Source organism: Ranitomeya variabilis, chromosome 4, assembly GCF_051348905.1.
Source record: "Ranitomeya variabilis isolate aRanVar5 chromosome 4, aRanVar5.hap1, whole genome shotgun sequence".
Taxonomy (NCBI): domain Eukaryota; kingdom Metazoa; phylum Chordata; class Amphibia; order Anura; family Dendrobatidae; genus Ranitomeya; species Ranitomeya variabilis.
The window spans coordinates 461,041,436-461,067,115 of NC_135235.1; the positions used below are offsets into that span (position 1 = coordinate 461,041,436).

General features: G+C 46.2%; 1 protein-coding gene and 1 long non-coding RNA gene across 3 annotated transcripts in view; one reads left to right on the top strand and one right to left on the bottom strand.

Annotated features, from left to right (window-relative positions):
• Nucleotides 1-25,680, bottom strand: part of ZNFX1 (zinc finger NFX1-type containing 1) — a 75,375-nt gene that overhangs the window by 19,131 nt on the left and 30,564 nt on the right. The window contains exons 3-6 of one of the 2 annotated variants that reach the window (XM_077251649.1): nt 9,457-9,644; nt 3,752-3,831; nt 1,590-3,482; nt 1,334-1,465 (exon numbers count right to left, since the gene is read on the bottom strand). In XM_077251649.1, coding sequence (XP_077107764.1) covers nt 1,334-1,465; nt 1,590-3,482; nt 3,752-3,815 — 2,089 coding nt within the window. In that variant the 5' untranslated portion in view covers nt 3,816-3,831; nt 9,457-9,644. The remainder of the gene's footprint in view (nt 1-1,333; nt 1,466-1,589; nt 3,483-3,751; nt 3,832-9,456; nt 9,645-25,680) is intronic. The other variant, XM_077251650.1, reaches the window with a different exon arrangement.
• LOC143765212 (uncharacterized) lies at nt 766-9,355 on the top strand. Its single transcript, XR_013213340.1, has 3 exons — nt 766-835; nt 8,919-8,972; nt 9,058-9,355. It is a non-coding gene; the product is annotated as an uncharacterized LOC143765212 (long non-coding RNA).

Genomic DNA, 25,680 nt, shown 5'->3' on the forward strand with positions numbered 1-25,680 from the left:
TGCCTTTCTTATCTAATACTGGAGATACCAGGGGTGCTGAGGTAAGAAGAGGCTGCTAACACTGCTGTCCACACTGCCTTTCTTATCTAATACTGGAGATACCAGGGGTGCTGAGGTAAGAAGAGGCTGCTAACACTGCTGTCCACACTGCCTTTCTTATCTAATACTGGAGATACCAGTGATGCTGAGGTAAGAAGAGGCTGCTCACACTGCTGTCCACCCTGTCTATCTGATCTAATTTTGTAGATACCAAGAGTGCCAAGGTAAGAAGGGGCTGCTCACACTGCTGTCCACCCTGCCTATCTGATCTAATATTGCAGATACCATGAGTGCCAAGGTAAGAAGAGGCTGCTCTCACCTCTGTCCACCCTATCTAATCTAATATTGCAGATACCATGAGTGCCAAGGTAAGAAGAGGCTGCTCTCACTGCTGTCCACCTTGTCTATCTGATCTAGTATTGTAGATACCAGGAGTGCCAAGATAAGAAGAGACTGCTCACACTGCTGTCTACTCTGTCTTTCTGAATGACAGTACAAGGCATAGTTATTTCCAGATCAGAGCAGTGGAGCCTCCTACTGGAGAAGCTCATTGGCACTCACCCTACCATCTAGGACTAGGGTTCTGGAAGTGTACAAATTCCAGCAGCCATTTTAAATCTATCCAGATTAACTCCATAGCCAAAATTATTGTGATTTGCTAGTTAAAAGTGTTCAGGAATTTAATTATAATAATATTTCCTTTAGTTACTAATTTTTTTCCACTCCCAGGTAAACCCTTTAACTTAAAATTATCACTGTAGAAAAGAAAACATTCTACCGCAACGTTGGACACCAAGTATCCTTTTTGAATAAGGGCACCACAAACATTTAACACGTAAGTTAATTATTGCTTTTGTAGGCCTGGAGTCTATTACAAATATTTTAATAAAGAGGCAAGAAAGTGCTGGATATTTTTTACATTCTCAAATAACTGGAAACCACTCAATTTATTCCATGCAATAGGCGTGAAAAGCCCAGCCATTTGGGTAAGCTGGTTCATTACTTTAGTACTAAGGTTTTATAATCTTCTAAAACCCAACCATTTCCACTTGATGACCTTCAACCTACTTACACTCCCTGAAGTAAAATTCAGAGAATTTACCAGAGCCCACTACCACCCACTGGGTGACATGGACTATAAAATGCCTTCCACTCCAAAACAGACACCAGGAAAGAAAAATACAGCTAACAAATGCCATAGACCATCAGGGACACCTATTCCACACAAAAGCTACGTAACTTCCCAATGCATTACTATTTTGTATGCAACATACTCTTTACCAGCTATACATACCTTCCAGAAACTGATCTAATGCATGATTTGTGTAACACACCACAAGAATGGGATCTGACCGTCCATTTACTTGCCACACATTGGTATTGGTGAGCAAAGCCCGTGCAATCTTCAGTCCCACATATGTCTTGCCTAAAAGAAAGAAAAATAAGTAATCTATCTCTTCTATGTATATATTCATACATGCATGTCTATAAACTCCCAATTTTTGCTTTAGCTTTTCTATTTCCAGGTATAATTTAGTTTAGATATTCACCTGTGCCTGGTGGTCCTTGGATGATGGCGAGTTCCTTGGTGAGCGCCAGTCGAACAGCTTCTATTTGAGACTCATCAAAGCCAAGAAGTTCTTTAGATGGCCAATCTTGGGGATCCAAAACATTAACCTTGTTCTCAATAGTTGAATCTGTGTCGTTATTTAACAAACTACTAAAGTTGTACTGCACCCTAGTATTGAGATAGCGTGGTGCTCCAACATCCTTCTCACATGATACTATATATTTTTGGAAAGGTACATCCTGGACATTCATCTGCTGTAACCCCTCCAGAACATGGCGATACGCCTCAAAGTATGCTGTTGTTTCCACCATAATAAAGGAATCTCTTGGACTCACTCTTGAGAGTAGTCCTCTGCTCTGGTCACTGAATTGTAGCTGGATTTCACCTTGCTCCAGCTCTTTTAGGTCACGATTAGAAACCATGGCAAAGAGAAAGGTTTCAAAATTATCTTGAGATAAACAGACCAGAGAGCCATATAAAAGTCGTTTGGAATTCTGCCATCGTATCATCTTCAATGGTTTTATATCAAACTGCACTTTGTAGATGATACCTGACGGTGTGCACATGGGAGCCAACACACGAGTGTCAAAGTAAATTCTGATGTCATCAAACCTCATTTTGCGTAAGCCTCTATCATCATCTTGCATTAAGATCTCCTGGATTCCTTTTCTTAATGGTCGCACAAAATCTTCCCTCAAAAGTCGGAAGTGAGTGTCTAAGTAAAGTTCTGTACTTTCATACTTGTTCTTTAATGTATTGGGCCTAAGAAAAGGATTGTCATTCAAGTGAATTTCATCATGACCAGGGTACACACTCATGGTTCTGAAGTCTTCAGCAGGAACCTCTGGTCCAAGAGTCATGTGTGTGTCCACTCGCAGTGTACCCTCTCGCCTCTTACCCTGAAGATGATGTATTAAATTTGATATTCTCTCTAGGCTTCGCTCTATGTTCTCTCCAATATATACTCCAGATGCACGTAAGGTATTCAAAGAGCCAGGTATGAGAGAAACCAACAATGAGGTCTCTTGCAAACTACTGGCAGGAAAAACGCTAGTGACTTCCTGAAGAAGGCACAGTATGTTGAGAATATTTTCAGGATAGCGATGTCTCCTCTCTGGCACAGTCTCTGTTAGCATTCCAACTATATAGCGTGGGAGACAGATGGAGAGGAATGCAGATGACTTCAGCTGACCAAGAAGATACTGGACACTTTGCCTATCTAGCCGAGCTGTACAAGCTCTACAAAGCACCTTGCAAAGCAATTCCACAAAATCTGGCCTCATTTCTGCTGCTGACAGCAAATTATTGAGACCAGAGTGTGCTGTTAGCGTTATTACCACTTCTGAGGGTTCCTTATCAAGCAGTCCTTCAAGAGCTTTGTAGCCTAAATATCTAACTTGCTTCTCTTTTCCATTTTCTCTATCTTGTGCTTGCCTCTGCTGTCTATGCCCATGATTAGCTTCCTGATTGTAGTTTCCTCTTCTCAAAATAATGCCTTGTGGTGCACCAGCTCTTTGTTCATTTTGTGCTCCTTGTCTAAGCTCAATCTGACCACCAGCTCTTACTTCATTTCTCCTGCCAGCACCAGGCATATTCTGTCCACCACCCCTAGGCTGATGTTGTCCCCTTACACCTTGTTCATTTCTTCTACCACCATGTTGGTTTTGATCTCCAGCACGTTGTTCATTTCTTCTTTCAGCTCCAGGATTGCCTCTTCCACCACCCCGTTGTCCATGTTGACCACCAGCTCTGTGTTCCCACATTCTACCAGGTGGTTGCGCATTTCTGCCTCCACCTCTTTGAACATGCGGTCCTTCCCCTAGTTCTTGTCTTCCACCTTGATTTATATGCTGATGATGTTGACCGCCTCTGTCTGGAACAAAAATCAGTAAATGTCACAATATGTTTATTTCTTTTCACTTTGTCTCAGATTTATTCTTTGTAAACAAACAGATGTTTCAACAGCACAAATGGAAAGCTTTAATTTGTGTATTTGGACATATGGTCATGTTAGAGAGATGTTATAAAAATATGTTGGCTTGTCAATTGTGTGATGTCATCCTCTACAGGTCAGCCACTAATATGACCAGTGTCCCTATATTTTACACTATTGGGGCTCTGGACATAGAACATAGAACTTACATCTCTGATTGGGGTGATGAAGATAATCTGGAGGTTCAACTCTTGGCCTTCTTTCAGGATCCATGGATCGTTTTCAAAAGCTTTAAAAAATAAAGAGACCAAAATAAAGTAACATGGCAATAGCATTTTGATACATTTTGCACAATTTACATAAATTTTAAAGACTTACAGATATATTTGTATGTATCTTTCCTAAACATACTATTAGTAAATGTGCCTGAGTATGTATGTGCCTAATGATGCAGAGATTTTGCCGCAAATTGTGAAAATCACTGCAAAACAGTGCATTTTGGCCACTACTGTAGCAAAACAAACCTCACTGTGAGCAAGGACCGGTGTGCTTCTGATGATTGGCATTTCAGGGATGGCGGCATGGCTTAGCCACTAGTCTGAACGATAGACTCTCCAATACTGCTAACAAAAGCAACTTTGCCTCTACATCATCGGAGAAGCTCAGGGACACTGAAGGGGTACGGATCCAGCCATTTGGCCAGCTTCATAGCAATGCTTGATTGTTGCATAGCAAACAGCTTGCAAGTGTTGGCTCCTTTACTAGGAAATCGTGCACCTATGAAATGGTCAGTAACCTTGGACGCAAGCTGTAAACTATAGAATTAAAAATCCTTCCGTTATTGAGAACAGAAAGAATTTTTAATAAGATGAGACACACACCTTAATTACATGCCGTCATAGGGAAATTCCAGGCATTTATTTATTCTCCACGCTGATTTCCCATCGGTGAATAGAAGTGAGAAACCAGCTTGACAACTATACCTGCACAAACAGAGTTCTGCACTGGACTATTGCTGCTGTGCTACTCCTAAAGGGTGTATTGGGTGTAAAGATGTTGTGCCCTAATTCAGAATCTGTATCAGGGCACGCCACCAACCATGTACCTTTTGGGCTTCTTAGACACAATAGTCGAGGTGCGACTGCTACTTTTGCACCCCCAATAGTTGCTTCCCAGTGTGTGAATCTAGCTTCAGAATCCTCCATAGTGTCGACCGGTAATACATTTCTCATCTCTTTAATATACTCTGTGGCTATTTTTTTTCCCAGTTTTTAAAATGTCTGCTTGATGTTAGTGAATTCAATCATTGGGATTGTGTTAGACTAACAGATATGTACAGCTCATAAAAATAAAAGTTCTTATACACTTACAGAGTTACTGATAATATGAAATAGGAAGTGAAAGGAGAGAAGTGCTGTGTTAGCAGATAGGAATGTCCCTTGGAAGGGGGTGCTGATGAATTGTCATGGGTTGTTTTTAGTAGCTTTGAAAACTTTTCCCTTGGGCAAATTTCCCATCTGCTTGTTTGCTAACAATGCATTTTTTCTGTAGAGAAGTCCCACATAGATTCCCATAAGCCAGTAACCTAAAGATTATGGACTCCTACCAGTGGCGTAACTACAAAGTTATGGGCCCCGGTGCGAACTTCCAAATGGGGCCCCCCCCCCCACCTCCGTGACGCCCCCCCACCCCCTTCCCCTAGATACGCCTCGGACTGTTGCAGGAATCTCCTGCACTGCAACATGGTGTTGGGTGCCAGCACAGCCCGCACAGTGGTATATCCAGCACAGCCCGCACAGTGGTATATCCAGCACAGCCCGCACAGTGGTATATCCAGCACAGCCCGCACAGTGGTATATCCAGCACAGCCCGCACAGTGGTATATCCAGCACAGCCCGCACAGTGGTATATCCAGCACAGCCCGCACAGTGGTATATCCAGCACAGCCCGCACAGTGGTATATCCAGCACAGCCCGCACAGTGGTATATCCAGCACAGCCCGCACAGTGGTATATACAGCACAGCCCGCACAGTGGTATGTACAGCACAGCCCGCACAGTGGTATATACAGCACAGCCCGCACAGTGGTATATACAGCACAGCCCGCACAGGGGTATATACAGCACAGCCCGCACAGGGGTATATACAGCACAGCCCGCACAGGGGTATATACAGCACAGCCCGCACAGGGGTATATACAGCACAGCCCGCACAGGGGTATATCCAGCACAGCCCGCACAGGGGTATATAGAGCACAGCCCGCACAGGGGTATATACAGCACAGCCCGCACAGGGGTATATACAGCAGAGCCCGCACAGGGGTATATACAGCACAGCCCGCACAGGGGTATATAGAGCACAGCCAGCACAGGGGTATATAGAGCACAGCCCGCACAGGGGTATATAGAGCACAGCCCGCACAGGGGTATATACAGCAGAGCCCGCACAGGGGTATATACAGCAGAGCCCGCACAGGGGTATATACAGCACAGCCCGCACAGGGATATATACAGCAGAGCCCGCACAGGGGTATATACAGCAGAGCCCGCACAGTGGTATATACAGCACAGCCCGCACAGTGGTATATACAGCACAGCCCGCACAGGGGTATATAGAGCACAGCCCGCACAGGGGTATATGCAGCACAGCCCGCACAGGGATATATACAGCACAGCCCGCACAGGGGTATATGCAGCACAGCCAGCACAGGGGTATATAGAGCACAGCCAGCACAGGGGTATATAGAGCACAGCCAGCACAGGGATATATACAGCACAGCCCGCACAGGGATATATACAGCACAGCCCGCACAGGGATATATACAGCAGAGCCCGCACAGGGGTATATGCAGCACAGCCAGCACAGGGGTATATAGAGCACAGCCAGCACAGGGGTATATAGAGCACAGCCCGCATCTCATCCCCCCCCCCCCCCCCCCCGATAATGGCCCCACAGTCCGGTGAAAAAGAAAAAAAAAAACTCTCCTCACCTTTCCTTTTGCCCGCGCTGCTCCTGGTGGCTGCAGTCTGCCCAGGACACTGCAGGTGCGCGATGATATGACGTCATCGCGCACCCGCAGTGTACTGTCAGAGGCAGAGCGGGGAATGATGGGAGAGGGAGCGTCAGGTGACGCTCTCCTCCATCATTGCATTGAACTATACCGGTGTCATAGACGCCGGTATAGTTAAATGCGGCGGCGGCGGCGGCGAGGAACAGTGCAGCGGCCCACTACTGGCATCGGCTCTTCTGGCATTTGCCAGAAGTGCTCGATGTCCAGCCCGGCCCTGCCCTGACCTGCCGGCCCGGGGCCCCTGACCTGCGGGGCCCGGTCGCAATGGCGACCGCTGCGACCGCGGTCGTTACGCCCCTGACTCCTACAATACAAGCACCACAAAGGGGCCACAAAAAATATACAAACTTGTATTATTGTTTTACACCACCTTTTCCTTTTTGGCATCCCTCCTCATTTTCACAGTATTTATTTAGTTTATGTTTTTACGTATTTTTTAATGCATTTTTTACCCCAGTCATTAGGGAGTTTTCACACGCAGCACTTTTGCTGCATTTTTTTCAGTAGCCAAAACACCCCCAAATGAGTAAATACCCTGCAACAAATTGTGACAAAGTCACTGGTAAAGTACTGGAAGGGAGATATGTGTCACTACGCTTAATGGCGTCAGTGATATAAAGCTAGAGGCTTTTCCTCCAGCACACTAAAGTGTTGTGAGACTTAAAGGGACTCTGTCACCCCCAAAATCGTATATGAGGTAAGCCCACCGGCATCAGGGGCTTATCTACAGCATTCTGTAATGCTGTAGATAAGCCCCCGATGTATCCTGAAAGATGAGAAAAACAGGTTATATTATACTCACCTGGGGGGGCGGTCCGATCCGATGCCTCCCATCTTCATTCGATGACGTCCTCTTCTTGTCTTCTTGCTCCGGCACAGGCGTACTTTGTCTGCCCTGATGAGGGCAGAACAAAGTACTGCAGTGTGCAGGCGCCGGGAAAGGTCAGAGAGGCCCAGCGCCTGCGCACTGCAGTACTTTGCTCTGCCCTCAGCAGCCGCGGCAGGAAGACAAGAAGAGGACGTGATCATATGAGGATAGGAGGCGCCGACCGGACTGCGACGCCCATCGGACCGGACCGCTCCCCAGGTGAGTATAATATAACCTCTTTTTCTCATCTTGCCGGTGTCACCCCCGATTTTGGGGGTGACAGAGTCCCTTTAAGTTAAAGTTGCATAAATGGGCTGGTTTTATGTGCACATTCAAAGAGTGGGTGGGATAGTGTCCACCTTATCTCCACCTGCAGAGCCGGCACCGCCGTGTGCTGACAGGACCTGTGTGGTGTCACAGTCATGTGATCAGTCACATAGTCAAGGGCTTAAGTATCTGTCTTCCAAAGGCAGCTGTGTTTAGTATGCCTGGAGAGGAAGCACTCCAGGAAAGTGTTTGTGTCCATGTTATTACTTAAAGGACCTGTAACTGTGGACATTGCTAACCGTGAGCGGGCTGATCCCCACTAGGACTGTGTTTTGTTTTGTGGTTTTGCCCAGAGGGCCGTGTTTATTTTTCCCAGATTGGTTTATGCTGTCCTTAATAAATCAAGCACGTTCTTAAAGAGACAGAGTTCCGTTTGTACCTCTGTGTCCAGCCAAGTGAGCAGCTTTACCACAAAATATATAACTAACTTGCAAAACAAAAAAATTAGCCGGAAAACTTGATAGTATAAATGTAAAGCGAATGTGCACACTCACACTATGACAAATTAACAGACAAAGCTTTACACGGACAGGTGCAAAATAGTCAGGCCCAAGTCCTGTCTGCTACCATCTATTTTGAAGTCTGAAGACACACAGCGAGGTGAACTACAATAGTTAGGGTCCATCTTGATTGGGTACACTTTCTCGCAGTGGAATGGCTTTTACTAAGTACTTACTTACATGTACTATTATTATTTACTTACTACAGGGTATTTGCTAATTTGTGTTATCCTAGGTTCTGTCTGTTAATAGCCACAGTGTGAACTTGGACCTACTTATTGTACTTCTACCAGCATGTGTTCCGGCTCATTTGTTTGGCTTTGTTTTAGATTTTTGTACTTTGTACATACAAGCTCGTAGAAGAACTTGTCTTTTTAAGCAATGTGGGTTTTTTCCCTCTGGCACTTATCATGGCACTGTGGTGGGTTTTATATTTAGTATTGTGCTGTAAAGCATTTTTAAATGCTTTTAATACTGTTTATTCTGCCATATGAATTATATATTTTTTTATTTACCATATCTAATAAACTCTATTAACTAGTACATAGTGTGCTCAAACCCTTCTATATATCTTTTTTCCTAATGTTTTTTCCCTAACAGTTCTAAAAAAGCATGCAGAGATTTTTTTTCTCGCAGATTTACATGGAATCCAATAAACAAAAATGGTGAGTCAAGTTTCATCAGATGACAAAAACTCATATGCTCGCGGGGCTTTTCTAAGAATCTAAACTTATTATCTCCTATCGACAGGACACGTGATAAGCTTCATCCTACCAATGGGACCACTAACAATCAATAGAACTGGGTCCTTATTGCCTTATTGAAGGGGCACTCAAGGAAGCACACTTCTCTATACCAAGTACATGGAGAACAGAACTTAGCTATCCCCATCGGCTCGTACAAACTGGCCCCAGTAATCAGATACTTATCACTTATACAGAAAATGATAATTGTCAATTTTGTGAATACTTACCGTGAATTATTTCTGGATTTCGGTGAAAGAAACTTAGCATGTAGACAAAAGAATTATTTCCTAATTTTGCATTAAAATAAAGCACAAGTGCGTTGTGTGACTGATTTGTGCTAGTGGTGCATATGCAATCGATTTATCAGCCAGTTGCTAAGCATGCAGTGATGTCAGGGACCTACCCGCCTGCGCTCTTGGCCAGTCTCAGTAAATAGCTGGGCTAAGATCTCTTCTGATGATCTTCTTGTAGACGTTTTGTCTCTTGCCGCTGTGCTAATATACAGACTGTTCCTGTCATGCCGTGGTATAAATAATCGAGCTGAGAACCCTCCCTTCCATTGCTTTCAGTTTCCATTCCCGCAAGTGCTTTCTACAGAAGGGAAATAACATAAAGGGAGGGGTGAAACTGCAGCTCATAGGAAAGGGAATGTTACAAGTGATATAGAATGGATAGTTTCATAAAGACAACTCATTGCCTAAAGGATAATAATATTATTGTCAAATAACCATGGCACTCATAGGCATGTAAGGCTGCTTTAACACATCAGGTTTTTTGTTTCAGGCACAATCCGGCAGTTTTTTTTAAAAAAACGGATCCTTTTTTTTCCCATACAGTTGTATTAGCGGCGGATTTTTTGCCGGACACAAAAAACGTCCACTGCAACGTATTTTCTGTGCGGCGAAAACGCCTGAAGGGACGTTCCCGGCAATAAACGCATGGAATGGGTGTGTGAATGAACGGTTCCGGCTACCGAATCCGTTTTTTACACATTGAGCATGCCCAGAAGCTTTGTTTTCGATTCTGGCATGGGAATCTCTCTCTCTTAGGCCTCTTTCACACGTCAGTGTCTCCGGCACGTGTAGTGACAGTTTTCTCACGTACCGGAGACACTGACACACGTAGACCCATTCAAATGAATGGGTCTATGCACATGTGCGTGTTTTCACACGGACCGTATGTCCGTGCTGAAAACACGTAGACATGTCCGTTTTCTACCGGCAGCACGGACCACAATACGGACAGCACACGTGCACACGGAGAACAATGTGCACTCTCCTCCGTGTGCACGTACCGCCCGCAGGAGAGACAGCGCTACAGTAAGCGCTGTCCCCCCCGCGTGTGGTGCTGAAGGCGGAATTCATCTCTTCTCCCCCGCCGGAGAGAAGAGATGAAAGATCAAGTTTTTTTTTTGTGAAAAATAAAGTTTGCATGTGCCCCCACCTCCCCCCCCAGTGCGCCGCCTGGCCCCTTGCCACAGAAATACTCACCTAGCTCCCGCAATGTCTCCTCTGTCCTCTCCGCGCTGGCAGCTTCTCCTGTGTGAGCGGTCACGTGGTGCCGCTTATTACAGTCAGTGAATATAGCGCGGAGAGGACAGAGGAGACATCGCGGGAGCTTGGTGAGTATTTCTGCGGCAAGGGGCCAGGCGGCGCACTGGGGGGGAGGGACGCGGACACACATGCAAACTTTATTTTTCACCCCCCCAAAAAAAACAAAAAAAAGATCTTTCATCTCTTCTCTCCAACGAACGCTGGGGGAGAAGAGATGAATTCTGCCTTCAGCACCACATGCGGGGGGGACAGCGCTTAGTGTAGCGCTGTCTCTCCTGCACGGTCCGTGTGGTCCTCAGGCGGCACACGGGCGGCACACGGATGCCGCACGTATGTGCCACTTGAGCACATGGACATACGGACACGGATATCTCCGGTACCGGTTTTTCCAGTACCGGAAATATCAGGACGTGTGAAAGAGGCCTTAGGCTGCTTTCACACATCAGGTTTTTTGTTTTCAGGCTAATTCCGGCTCTTCCGTGGAAAACCGGAATCGGAATAGTGTGATCCGGTTTTTCCCCCATTGACTTGTATTAGTGCCGGATTGCGCCGTATGGCCTAGCGTTCCTTCCGGTTTGATGCCGGATCCGGTGGACAATCGATTCCGGCATCTGGAAAAAATGTCTACTCTAGCGTTTTTTATCTGCGGCGAAAAAGCCGGAAGGGCCGCATCCGGCCCTTCCGGCATTTTTCACCAATGCATGTCTATGGACGCCAGATAGCGCCGGATCCGGAAAATGGACGATCCGGCGGCCTGATCCGGCTTTTTACACTGAGCATGCTCATAAACTATGGGCCTGCCCCCAGGACTATATATAAAGCAATGCCATTGAGGCATTAACTCATTTCCAGCCATACTGTCAGCCAGAGAGACCACAAGAGAGAGCGGAGCCAGCTATAAACCTGCCACAGAGGCCTGCCAGCTACCTGCCACAGAGCCCAGCCAGCTCTCCTGCCACAGAGGCCTGCCAGCTATCTGCAACAGAGGCCTGCCAGCTCTCCGGCCACAGAGGCCTGCCAGCTACCTGCCACAGAGCCAAGCCAGCTCTCCTGCCACGGAGGCCTGCCAGCTGCCTGCCACAGAGGCCTGCCAGCTACCTGCCACATAGCCCAGCCAGCTCTCCTGCCACAGAGGCCTGCCAGCTACCTGCCACAGAGGCCTGCCAGCTCTCCTGCCACAGAGCCCAGCCAGCTCTCCTACCACAGAGGCCTGCCAGCTCTCCTGCCACAGAGCCCAGCCAGCTCTCCTGCCACAGAGGCCAGCCAGCTCTCCTGCCACAGAGGCCTGCCAGCTACCTGCCATAGAGCCCAGCCAGCTCTCCTGCCACAGAGGCCTGCCAGCTGCCTGCCACAGAGGCCTGCCAGCTACCTGCCACAGAGGCCTGCCAGTTCTCCTGCCACAGAGGCCTGCCAGCTAGCCATACCAGAGCAGACATGTCTTCTTCTGGGAGCCCTCCTCCCCGTCGGCAGCGCACTGAGGTAAATATGTTACATGATTTTGCTCTCTTACTCCCTCGCTGTCGTGTGTCTGTGTGTGTCTGTGTGTGTCTGTGAATGCATGTCTGTGTGTGTATATTAATGTATTTTGTCATTTTGCATCTTTGTAGGAAGCTGCTGAAGCTGCTGCCATAGTCCAAGAGGTGCTCCCCAAAGAAGAGGGAAGGGGTGGAGAAAGACAAGGAGAGGGTTCACAATTGGTATGTTTCTTTCATGTATTGCGGAACCACAACCTAACACTACACACAAAACATAACACTAGATACTTACAGATGGAACACAACACATACAAACTGATACATTCAGACATCACACAACACATAAAAAACTTATCATTATAGATATCACATGGCACACAACACATAGAAAGGCTACCTACAAGCACAAATTTTTTGTTATTTTTCTTCTAGAGTTCGGATTCTGGTGCTCAATCGAGAGGTCCTTCCAGTGGCTCCCAGGGTCGTCGGCGTGAGAGTCGTGGCGGCCGTCGTCGTGTAAGATTTTATTTTATTTTACTTCCTTTTTTGGAGGTTTTCTATGTTTACAATTTTGTGATAATTTATTTTTCCCTTTTTTATAACAGGTTTCACAGCGTGCTCCTGATTCTGACGGTGAGGAGGTCGGCCTTGATAGACAGGGAGCCGCTGTGGAATATGGGTGACCGCCGCCATGCTGATGTCACAGTGACCCGTCGACTCTGGGAGCAAATCTGCAAAGAACTTATATCAAGATGGGATGACCTTGATGTTGAGGCCCAGAATCAAGATCGTAAGTATCCACAGTTCAGTTTTGTTGATGCATTCTAAGTATTGTTTCTAACCACGTTGTGTTTCTCCTTTTTTAACAGGTGAGAGGATTGTGAAAAGGTGGCGGTCGATCAGGGATTGCTTTAAGGAGTTCAACAAAGAGATGCGGTTCCCGAGTGGATCTGGAGGACGCAGGAGCAAATACAAGTATGCCCGAGCCCTGTCGTTCCTCAGGTCAACGATGGTGACACGAAGGTAAATATTACCCACCACATGCACTAACAAATGTCTAAACCTCTTTTGCTCTTTCAGCCAGGGCCATGGTATGACAGTATATTAATTGTTTGTTTTTCTCTTTTGTTCCACAGCACCGTCGGGAGCACTCGGGAGCCTGAAGCACAGTTGAACCCATCTGCGGCGATCCCTCAGGAGGCCGCCACCGAGGGACACTTTGACAGTGAGGAACCCTCTGCACCTTCCCACTCTGCACCTTCCCACACATCGGATCCATCTGTCCCATCCACGAGCGCTGGGGCATCCTGGCCGGTTCCATTGCATGTATCTGCTGGTGAGGATATATCGTTTCCTGTACCCCACCCCTCTGCTGCAGCCACCTCTAGTACACCTGTAGCATCGGGGCGCCTTCGGCAGAGGGGTCAGGTACAGAGTTATGCGCCCGAGTTCTTACACCTGAACGCATCATTCTAGAAATGTCTGAAAGTTTTGTCCGAGCAAATGTCTGCAGGTTTTAATTTTATAAATAAAAGTATACTCGAGATGCATACACTTCTGTTAACGATGCGTTCAGAGGCAAGACAGTCACCGAACAATACTCCTTTTTTAACAGGTGAGAGGATTGTGAAAAGGTGGTGGTCGATCAGGGATCGCTTTAAGAAGTTCAACAAAGAGATGCGGTTCCCGAGTGGATTTGGAGGACGCAGGAGCAAATACAAGTATGCCCGAGCCCTGTCGTTCCTCAGGTCAACGATGGTGACACGAAGGTAAATATTACCCACCACATGCACTAACAAATGTCTAAACCTCTTTTGCTCTTTCAGCCAGGGCCATGGTATGACAGTATATTAATTGTTTGTTTTTCTCTTTTGTTCCACAGCACCATCTGGAGCACTCGGGAGCCTGCAGCACAGTTGAACCCATCTGCGGCGATCCCTCAGGAGGCCCCCACCGAGGGACACTTTGTGTCAGTATTCCAGGTTTTCCAAGTTACCTTGTGAATGATTTTGCCCTTTGTTAAGATGGAGTTTGCTGTTTTTGTCTGCCCTACTTCCTGTTCATTTGTTTAAAACCCGGGTCAGGTGTCAGCCTCACTGCTGGAGTATTCTGCTTTGTTTCTCCATCAGCTCAGCTGCTTGTTTGCTGTACTTCTACCCGTGGCTCTGGACATTCTCTGCCTATGTAAGTTACACTCTCAGTCTGTTGGCTTTGGAACTTAACCCTTGGTTCACTCTTCCGGGTAAGAACTCTGTTTTGGAAATGTGTTTGGACCTTTTGCTGCTGGACTTAGACTGTGTTTGCTACTAAATCCTTATTTACTCCCCCCGGTGGGAGCTGCTGGAAAGTACACCAGTATAGTACTTAAATGTGAACTTGTTCTGGACTTACCCGTGTTTATGCCACAACTGAGATAAACTTGAGAACTTGTTTTGGACTTACCCGTGTTCATGCCATACCTGGAATTAACCTGAGGACTTGTTTCTGGACTTCCCTGTGTTTACTACATACCCGGATTTGACTCTTTCTGCACCAACTGTGTTTTGGCTCTGCACGTCACATTCACCTTGCCAAGGACTTTGGCCTAAGAACTCTTCTGTTTTGCTGTATATGGTTAAGGGACTTATTTCATTGCGGGTTATCAGTATATTGTTTTGTGTGTGTTATTGCTGTGTTACAAATACACTTTTGCACTAAAGAAACCTGTCTCTGTCTGTTCATTGCCCCACGCTATCAGAATCCTAGAGTTCCTACAATAGTATTACAGGATACTCCAGCCCTAAAAAGGATTCTGCTGGGGCAATGACAGAGACACGGGTAGACAAGATGTTTGCTATGATTAACTCCTTGCAGCAGGAGGTGGTGGCTATACAAAATAAGATCAGAGACATGGACTCTCGGGCTAACCATAATGCGCAGGTGTTTGGTCAGGCTCTCCAAGATTTACGTACTCTGGTAGAGGCTCAGGTCACACCACCTGTTCAGCATGCACCACCCACCAGTATGCCTAAATTGCCTCCTTTTCGGTTTAATGGTGACCGAAGTCAATTCCGTGTGTTTGTTAATCAATGTATATTATTTTTTTGATGTACATGCCTCCTACTATCAGTCTGATAGATCTAAGGTACTATGTATTATTATGTTGTTGACATCACGGGCACTGGCTTGGGCAAATCCTATGGTAGAAAGTCGCGATGTCCGTCTAAATAATTTGGTTGATTTTCTGGCAGCTATGGCGCAAATGTTTGATGATCCCAACCGCCATGCCTCCGCTGAAAAATCCTTGCTTTCCTTACACCAGGGGAAACGTTCAGTCATAGAGTATATTACAGAATTTAAGAGGTTAGTAGTGGATACCAACTGGGATGAAAATGCTTTATTACCAATTTTCAGGAAAGGGTTGTCCAGTACACTCAAGGATGAGCTAGCTCGCTCAGAATCTCCACAGGAGTATGAGTTATTCTTACAACACTGTGTGCGTATTGATATCCGCCTAACTGGACGCAGACAGGAGAAATGGGCAGCTGTAAATCGCATCACTAATTTTACTCTTCCGTCTAGGGAAACTACCAGCAAGAACCTGCGGGAAGCTGAGGAAGTGCCTATGCAAGTGGACTCACTACAAAAACGTGAGAGTAATGAACGCCGTGAATATCGCTTTCGAGAACACTTATGCTTTTACTGTGGCCAATCAGATCATTTCCTTATTAATTGTCCTAAATGTCCCAGGCGACCTAACAAGGTATTGGCGGCAGTAGGGGATTATGACAATACGGACACTGAGTCAGAAGTTTCGGAGACCAGTTTACATCTAGATGCTGTGGTTCCCCTAACAGTGATGTCGACTTCCCCTAAGGATCAAGGGGAGAAATACTCACATTGTTCTCTTCCTATTCAGATTCTGTGGGAGGGACAGTGGATACCAAGTTCTGCTATGATTAGTGTTGAGCGATACCGTCCGATACTTGAAAGTATCGGCCAATACCGGCAAAGTATCGGATCCAATCCGATACCGATACCCGATACCAATACAAGTCAATGGGACTCAAGTATCGGACGGTATCCCTGATGGTTCCCAGGGTCTGAAGGAGAGGAAACTCTCCTTCAGGCCCTGGGATCCATATTAATGTGTAAAAGAAAGAATTAAAATAAAAAATATTGCTATACTCACCTCTCCGACGCAGCCTGGACCTCACCGAGGGAACCGGCAGCATTCTTTGCTTAAAATTCGCGCGTTTACTTCCTTACGTGAAGTCCCGGCTTGTGATTGGTCGCGTGCCGCCCATGTGGCCGCGACGCGACCAATCACAGCAAGCCGTGACGTAATTTCAGGTCCTTCAGGATTTTAAAATTACGTTCTGGCTTGTGATTGGTCGCGTCGCGGCCAGAACGTAATTTTAAAATCCTGAAGGACCTGAAATTACGTCACGGCTTGCTGTGATTGGTCGCGGCCACATGGGCGACGCGACCAATCACAAGCCGGGACGTCACGGGAGGCAGGACACGCGTGCATTTTAAAATGCGCGCGTGTCCAGCCTCCCGTGACGTGACGGCTTGTGATTGGTCGCGTCGCCCATGTGGCCGCGACGCGACCAATCACAAGCCAGAACGTAATTTTAAAATCCTGAAGGACCTGAAATTACGTCACGGCTTGCTGTGATTGGTCGCGTCGCGGCCACATGGGCGGCACGCGACCAATCACAAGCCGGGACTTCACGTAAGGAAGTAAACGCGCAAATTTTAAGCAAAGAACGCTGCCGGTTCCCTCGGTGAGGTCCAGGCTGCGTCGGAGAGGTGAGTATAGCAATATTTTTTATTTTAATTCTCTCTTTTACACATTATTACATTAATGTTGTTTCGATACCGATACCCGATACCACAAAAGTATCGGATCTCGGTATCGGAATTCCGATACCCGCAAGTATCGGCCGATACCCGATACTTGCGGTATCGGAATGCTCAACACTAGCTATGATAGATTCTGGAGCAGGTGGAAATTTCATGGATTCTTCTTTTGCCAGGGAACATGGTATTAAGACACAGCTAAGAGCCTCACCAGTCACCATGGAAACGGTGGATGGTTCTCCGTTAGTTTCCGGGCCAGTAGACCGGGAGACGGTGCTTCTGAAGTGTAAGATGGAACCAGACCATCTGGAAACCCTATCATTTATGTTAATATCTTCTCCTCATTTTCCTGTAATTTTAGGAATTCCCTGGTTACGGTCACAGAATCCAAACATCAATTGGGAAACCAAGGAGATATCTTTCCTTCCGAAGTGTAGCTCTACCATCAGTCCACAGGTAATGGCTCCAGTTACCCAGAATTTGGAGGAAACGAAACAGGTATCTACTCTCCCTCTGGTTTACCAGGAATTTTCAGACATTTGTGACAAGAGGAAGGCAGACCAACTCCCTCCACACAGACCATATGACTGCCCCATAGAGCTGCTTCCCGGGGCAGCGATTCCTTTCGGCCATGTTTACCCGTTGGCAGCACCAGAATTAAAGACATTACGGGAGTATATAGACGAGAATTTAGCCAAGGGGTTTATCCGACCATTTTCTTCACCAGCGGGCGCTCCCATATTCTTTGTAAAGAAAAAAGATGGCACTCTAAGACCGTGTATTGACTATCGGGAGCTAAACAAGGTAACCATCCGTAACAGGTACCCGTTGCCGTTAATTCCTGAATTGTTGGAGAGAGTTCGCCAAGCTAAAATATTCACCAAATTAGATCTTCGCGGGGCATATAATTTACTCCGTATACGTCCCGGAGTTGAATGGAAGACAGCTTTCAGATGTCGGTATGGACATTTTGAATATTTAGTGATGCCATTCGGACTCTGTAATGCTCCTGCTGCTTTCCAACACTTGGCCAACGATATTTTCAGGGATTTACTGGATCATTATGTAGTCATTTACCTGGATGACATCTTGATTTTCTCTGATTCCCTACAGGAACACCAGGAACATGTCAAGACCGTGCTCAGACGTTTGAGAGATAACCATCTGTATATCAAACTCGAAAAGTGTGAATTTCATTGCTCCAAAATTCAATTTTTAGGCTATGTTATTTCTCCCCAGGGATTGAATATGGAGTCCAGCAAGATCCAGGCGATCATAGATTGGCCGGTACCAGGAAACGTCAAAGAGGTACAAAGATTCATTGGTTTTGCTAACTTTTATAGACGTTTTATCCGGAATTTTTCGGAAATTGTCCGTCCCATCACTCTCCTCACTAAGAAGGGGAAGAAGTTTGTATGGTCTTCGCAAGCCCAGGAAGCCTTTGATCGCCTAAAGGTTTGTTTTACCACGGCTCCGATATTGACGCACCCGGATCCTGCACTGCCTTTTGTCGTGGAGGTGGATGCTTCTGACTGTGCACTGGGAGCAATCCTCTCACAACGAACCGGAGATAAAGGTTTGCTGCACCCGTGTGCCTTCTTTTCTCGCAGGTTATCATCTGCTGAACTGAACTATGATATTGCAGATAAGGAACTTTTGGCAATCATTTCTGCTTTTAAGGAATGGAGACACCATTTGCAGGGAGCAACTCAACAGGTAGTAGTGCTCACAGATCACCATAATTTGGAATTCCTCAAGTCTGCCAGATGTCTCTCTCCTCGACAAGCTAGGTGGAGTTTGTTCCTAAACCAGTTTGATTTTGTCATCTCGTACCGCCCAGGTTCACGTAATGGGAAAGCCGATGCACTATCCCGAATCCACACGATGGACTCCGTGCCTGGGACCCTGTCTAAGACCATCTTGTCAGATGCCAATTTCATAGGAGTGCTCCAGGACCGGGACCTGTGGGAGGAGATCAAGCTGGCCTATGATGGTGACGTATTTCTTGCTGCCCCACCTGACAATGTGAATCTTGTCTTCCAGAATGGTGTATGGCTTAGAGATCGCTGTATTTATGTCCCTGAGGCTGTGAGACTTCGAATTCTCAAATTGGTCCATGACTCCGTATTGGCTGGTCATCGGGGGGTACAGAAGACGCAGGAATTTTTAAGTCGTTTTTTCTGGTGGCCTACCTGTTTGAAGGATGTGTATGACTATGTCCGCTCTTGTGAGGTTTGTGCCCTGTACAAAGTTCCTCGTGTTTCACCTACTGGCCTTCTTAAGCCACTACCCGTACCATCTCGTCCTTGGGGGTCTATTTCGATGGACTTTATTGTGGAGTTACCCACCTCTGGCGGTAAGAATACTATTCTGGTGATAGTGGACCGTCTAACGAAGGCTGCTCATTTTATACCTTGCAGTGGTCTTCCCTCAGCTACAGAGACAGTGGATCTGGTTATCCAGAATGTTTTCCGGATGCATGGGCTACCAGATGAGATCATCTCTGACCGGGGAATACAATTTACCTCTAGGTTTTGTAAAGGATTTTGTTCTGCACTCCACATTAATGTTTGCTTGTCTTCTGCATACCATCCTCAGACCAATGGGCAAACCGAACGAACCAATCAAACCTTGGAGCAATATCTACGCTGTTACGTCAGTCATTTGCAGGATGATTGGCTGAAGCTTCTTCCGTTAGTGGAATTCTCGTATAACAACTCACAGAGCAGTTCCACGAAGGTAACGCCTTTTTTCGCCAATTTGGGATATCATCCAAATATTTTGCCTAGGTCTCCGGTTGCTACTTCGGTACCAGCAGTTCAAGACAGAGTGGCAGTGTTGCAACGTAATCTTGAAGTTTTGAAAGACTCCCTGACCACAGCACAGGAGCATTACAAGAAGTCGGCTGATAGATTCCGGAAACCGGCACCCATGTATAAGGTAGGAGACTCGGTTTGGTTGTCTACCAAGAATCTAAAATTGGGTGTTCCTTCGCAGAAGCTGGGGCAGAAGTTCATCGGTCCATTCAAGATCACTGGGATTGTGAGCTCTGTTGCTTGTCGGCTGAAGCTGCCACGAACTCTAAAGGTACACACAGTATTTGATGTTTCTTTATTAAAACCAGTCTCTCTCAACACATTTCAGGGACGTATCGTACCTCCTCCTCCACCAGTGTTGGTTGATGGCGAAGAACAATTTGTTGTACAGGACATTATCGATTCAAGACTTCATAGGAACCGACTTCAGTATCTGGTTAGATGGCAGGGTTATTCTCCTGAAAACAATTCTTGGGAACCAGTAAGTAACATCAATGCTCCCCTGAAGGTTGCTCAATTTCATCGTAGATACCCAGACAAGCCTGGTCCAGGATCGTCCTGAGGCCATTTCTAGGGGGGGGAGTAATGTCAGTATTCCGGGTTTTCCAAGTTACCTTGTGAATGATTTTGCCCTTTGTTAAGATGGAGTTTGCTGTTTTTGTCTGCCCTACTTCCTGTTCATTTGTTTAAAACCCGGGTCAGGTGTCAGCCTCACTGCTGGAGTATTCTGCTTTGTTTCTCCATCAGCTCAGCTGCTTGTTTGCTGTACTTCTACCCGTGGCTCTGGACATTCTCTGCCTATGTAAGTTACACTCTCAGTCTGTTGGCTTTGGAACTTAACCCTTGGTTCACTCTTCCGGGTAAGAACTCTGTTTTGGAAATGTGTTTGGACCTTTTGCTGCTGGACTTAGACTGTGTTTGCTACTAAATCCTTATTTACTCCCCCCGGTGGGAGCTGCTGGAAAGTACACCAGTATAGTACTTAAATGTGAACTTGTTCTGGACTTACCCGTGTTCATGCCATACCTGGAATTAACCTGAGGACTTGTTTCTGGACTTCCCTGTGTTTACTACATACCCGGATTTGACTCTTTCTGCACCAACTGTGTTTTGGATCTGCACGTCACATTCACCTTGCCAAGGACTTTGGCCTAAGAACTCTTCTGTTTTGCTGTATATGGTTAAGGGACTTATTTCATTGCGGGTTATCAGTATATTGTTTTGTGTGTGTTATTGCTGTGTTACAAATACACTTTTGCACTAAAGAAACCCGTCTCTGTCTGTTCATTGCCCCACGCTATCAGAATCCTAGAGTTCCTACAATAGTATTACACTTTGACAGTGAGGAACCCTCTGCACCTTCCCACTCTGCACCTTCCCACACATCGGATCCCTCTGTCCCATCCACGAGCGCTGGGGCATCCTGGCCGGTTCCATTGCATGTATCTGCTGGTGAGGATATAGCGTTTCCTGTACCCCACCCCTCTGCTGCAGCCACCTCTAGTACACCTGTAGCATCGGGGCGCCTTCGGCAGAGGGGTCAGGTACAGAGTTATGCGCCCGAGTTCTTACACCTGAACGCATCATTCTAGAACTGTCTGAAAGTTTAGTCTGAGCAAATGTCTGCAGGTTTTAATTTTATAAATAAAAGTATACTCGAGATGCATACACTTCTGTTAACGATGCGTTCAGAGGCAAGACAGTCACCGAACAATACTTTTTTCCAGTCGGTACTTGAGAAAATGGAGACACTGTCTGCTTCTCAGCGGATGCAAGTAATGGAATCCTGCCAGTCTACTCTAGCGCTCATTGCCTCAAGAGCTGAGACTCTTGCCACCCATGCTGCAACTGCCCCCCTTCCGCCACTGTCCATCACTACAGCCACTACCATCTTTTTGACCCGTACGACCAACCTGCCCTTGCCCCATCCCACCAACCTCACCATCACCCACATCGTGCCCGTGCCCCGTTCCACCAGCCTCAACACTTCCAGCGTTCCCGTGCCCCTTCCCACCAGCCACACTACCAGCATCCTGCCCGTGCCCCTTCCCACCAATATGATGATCCCGACCCATACCACTTCTCATCCACGCCTCCTCTCCCTGGCCACTACCACCAGCCTGTTTCACCTCCTTCCCAACCCTCTTCTCCACCCATCACTGCTTCTGCCTCCCAATTCTCCCAAAACCTCACCTACACCCCTCCATCCTACCAAATTCCTAACTCCAATCCCACTTTCTTGCCCACCCGGTCAATTGCCTTCTCCACTCCTTCACCACTACCTATTGATCCTTCCCCACCACCAACACATTCCTCTCTCCACACTCCCACTGTCGAAGTGTCCCTATCCAACAGCCCCTCCAGCACTATCTCCACCCCGACTTATTCCAATCTTTAGTTTGTTTTGTACGCTGCGAAATTTATTTATTTATTTATTTTTGTTTCCAAATAAAAGTTGGGTTTGGATATTGTAAAAAGAATTTTTTAATAAAAGTTAGTTGTTTACAGCTATCTTGTATTTATTCTTTATAAAGTATAGATTGACACACTTTGGATAAACAAGGTTTATTGGTCAGAGGTAAAATACTTGGGGTACAACCCAAACAGATGCACAACTTGGGTAAAAGGCAAAACCAAACAGGTACACGACATGGGCAAAAGGTGAAAAAGTTACTAGGTTCAAGACAAATTGTTTAAACTCTCTCATCCTGCCAGTGTATTCTTCGGGTGAAATAAAATATTCTGCAAAGTGATCCCGTATTCTGGAAACAGTGGCAGAACTTCTGTACGTTTGGTTGCTATAATCAGCCAAGGTGGTTTTGGAAGAGTGGTCCTCAATGGAAAGCTGTTAATTGGATATAACATAATTGTGTAGGACAACACACGCTTTCACTACCTCATCCAGTGTCTGTCTTCAAGTTAATGGATGTCAGGAGAACTCTCCATTTGGCGGTTAAGATCCCAAACGCACACTCCTCCATTCTCCGTGCACGTGTGAGTCTGTAGTTGAAAATTCTTTTAGTATTGTTTAAACCACGGCTGGAGTAGGGTTTCAAAAGATGTTCTGAAAGCTAAAAAGCTTCATCTCCAACACAAACAAAAGGCATTGGTGGCTCAGAGGTTTGAGGCAGTGGTCTAGGGGGGGGAATTGAAAGGTTTGTCCATACAAATGCCGTCCCATAGAAGACAGTTTGAAAACTTGAGAATCATTAGAGCGGCCATACGCCCCAATATCCACCGCTACAAATTTGTAATCCGCATCGGCGATGGCCATCAGCATGATGGAAAAGTACTTCTTGTAGTTGAAAAACTGAGATCCAGAACCAGCCGGTTTCACGATACGGATGTGTTTCCCATCCACCTCGCCCAAGCAAATGGGAAACTGACACACTTCCTGGAATCCGTCAGCAACTTCCAACCATGTCTGCATTGTGGGATGTGGAATGAATTAGTCCTGCAGAGAGTCCCACACAGCACGGCAAGTGTGCCTCACTATTCCAGATATGGTTGAAATGCCCAGTCTGAACTGAAAATGTAGTGAAGACAGGGATTCACCAGTTGCTAGGAATCTGTGAACAAAAGCAAGGCAGAAATTACTGCAAATTCAAAATATCAATCAATGAAAGTGCGCTACAAGAGTAGATACAAAAAGAATGCTTACCGAAGAGTGACCATCAGACACTCAGCCGGTGTAATGGAGAATCTGCAATAGGTATCACTCCTTCTTATTAGATGTTCAACCCGCTCCACCAATACATCGAAGTTCTCAGCTTTCATCCGCACATAGCTGAAAAACTTGTCAGGGTCTCCTCGTAGCTCCATGTAAAGTAGAAAAGACTCCCCGCGTCATTCTCTGTGCCGTGATGGGGTGGATCCACAAACGGCGTCGGCGCAGATGCATGACACACTGTCTCTCTCACTCCTTCTCAATAACAATTGCTTTCAATCGATTCGCCTCCACAATGAAATCCACGTTGTTCTGCAGAATCTTGGCAATAATGCTGTCCATCTTGCTCCTCTCAAACCTGTCACATATGGGCTGTAGGAACACTGTATATATAGTTTTCAGCTGGCCAATCATCTTTTTAGCCTTTCGGTGGGCGTTTCTAGAAATCGGATCTGTAAAAAACCGGATGGAAAACCGGACGAAATGGATGACAACCTGATGGGACGGATCCGGTTTCTTGCCGGATCCGGACGCCTGATCCGGCTACAAACCGGATCCGTTCCATCAGGTTTTTGCTAAATACGCCGGATCCGACGCTGTGGCGCGACGCCGGAACCGGCATGTGGCGAAAAACCTGATGTGTGAAAGCAGCCTTATCCATGCGCAGTAAAGAAAGCCGGATCCAGCTAAAAAACGGATCCGGTGCATCAGTTTTTCACAATTTACGCCGGATCAGTTTTTTTGCAAATTTGCCGGATTTAGCCTGAAACCAAAAACCTGATGTGTGAAAGTAGCCTTATAAAGAATTATTAATCATTTTATTTATATAGCACCAATATATTCCGCTGCACTTTACAAATTAAGTAGGGACATGTACAGACAATAAAGACATTACAAAGTAACACATAGTTCAACAGTTACAAGAGGAGCGAGGTCCCTTCTCGCAAGCTTACAATCTCTAAATTATTCATAAATCAGCATACCGAAAGAGTGAAGACGGACAACATTTCGGTCTGTCCAAGATCACAGCCTGATTTCTGTACTATGTGATGAATAAGGAGGCTGACAACCATATTAAGAGGTTATTCCTGCACCACTCAATTCTGTATAGGAAGGTGAGCGGGCCCCACGACATCACATCTACTGATATTAGTTGATGTCACATCACCAGCCCCACTTGCCTCGCTATATGGAAGTGAGCGAAGCAGGAATAACTCTTTAACCCCTTGTGGTACGTCATATGCCGACTCCCTGACTTTGATGCAGTTTCACACACCGAGCCAGATTTTTTCCCATCATATGATGGCTGATTTAGTCAGCAGCCGTGTGCCTCTAACAGCCAGGGGTGTTAAATCTCTGACAGCGGCAATTAACACGTGCCAGCAGTGCGGCTCATCATTCCACGCTCCCATTGGTGCACCTGTAACATGATAGTGGGATGCCAATGGGTTGCCATGACAGCCTTAGGTCTATTGAAGACCTTCGTGTCTGTCACTATGATAGTCATGTGAAAGCCAGCGTTTAGCTGGAGTTCATAGGAGATAGTGATTTTCTCTATTCCTAGCAGTTCTGATGTACAGGTGTCACGGTTCCACCCCTCATGTGTCTGGGATGCAGTTATTGACAGCTCAGCCATCCAATCTGCTACAGGGGCGTGCTGAAGCTGTCAGTACTTTGACAGCTCAGTGGTCCAGTGTGGTGCAGGGGCGTGCTGAGCTGTCGGTGTGTTGACTGACAGCTTGGCCATCCAACATGAGACTGAGGGGAGCTCCAAGTGATTGACAGGCTAGTTAACTGAACTGTTTCTCCCAGACCTCTGCCAGTGGTACATTCAGCTACTGTGTGGTTTATCTCTCTGTGCTATTTTTTTTTGTCTTTCGCTGCCTGACCTTGGACCTCGTCCTGACCATCTGTCTGTTTAACCCCTTCTGCTCTGATTTGCTATCTCTTGCTATTCTGACCTTGGAATGTTACGCCTTTGTCTCTTCCTACTCTTTATGACATACCCTCCTGGCTTCTGACCTTAGACTCCTTGACTATCCCATCTCATGGCTTGTCCATGAGAGTAGACTCAGCATCACAATGGGTATGAATAGCACAGGCGATCAGACGATCGCAGCTTCAATGTTTAAATCACCCCATTTTGCTCCATTAAAAATAGAACAATAAAAAAAAAAAAGAAAAAAGAAAAAATACATATTTGGTATGGCTACATTTGAAAAACTCCGATCTATCAAAATATAAGATAAATTAATCGAATCGGTAAATAGG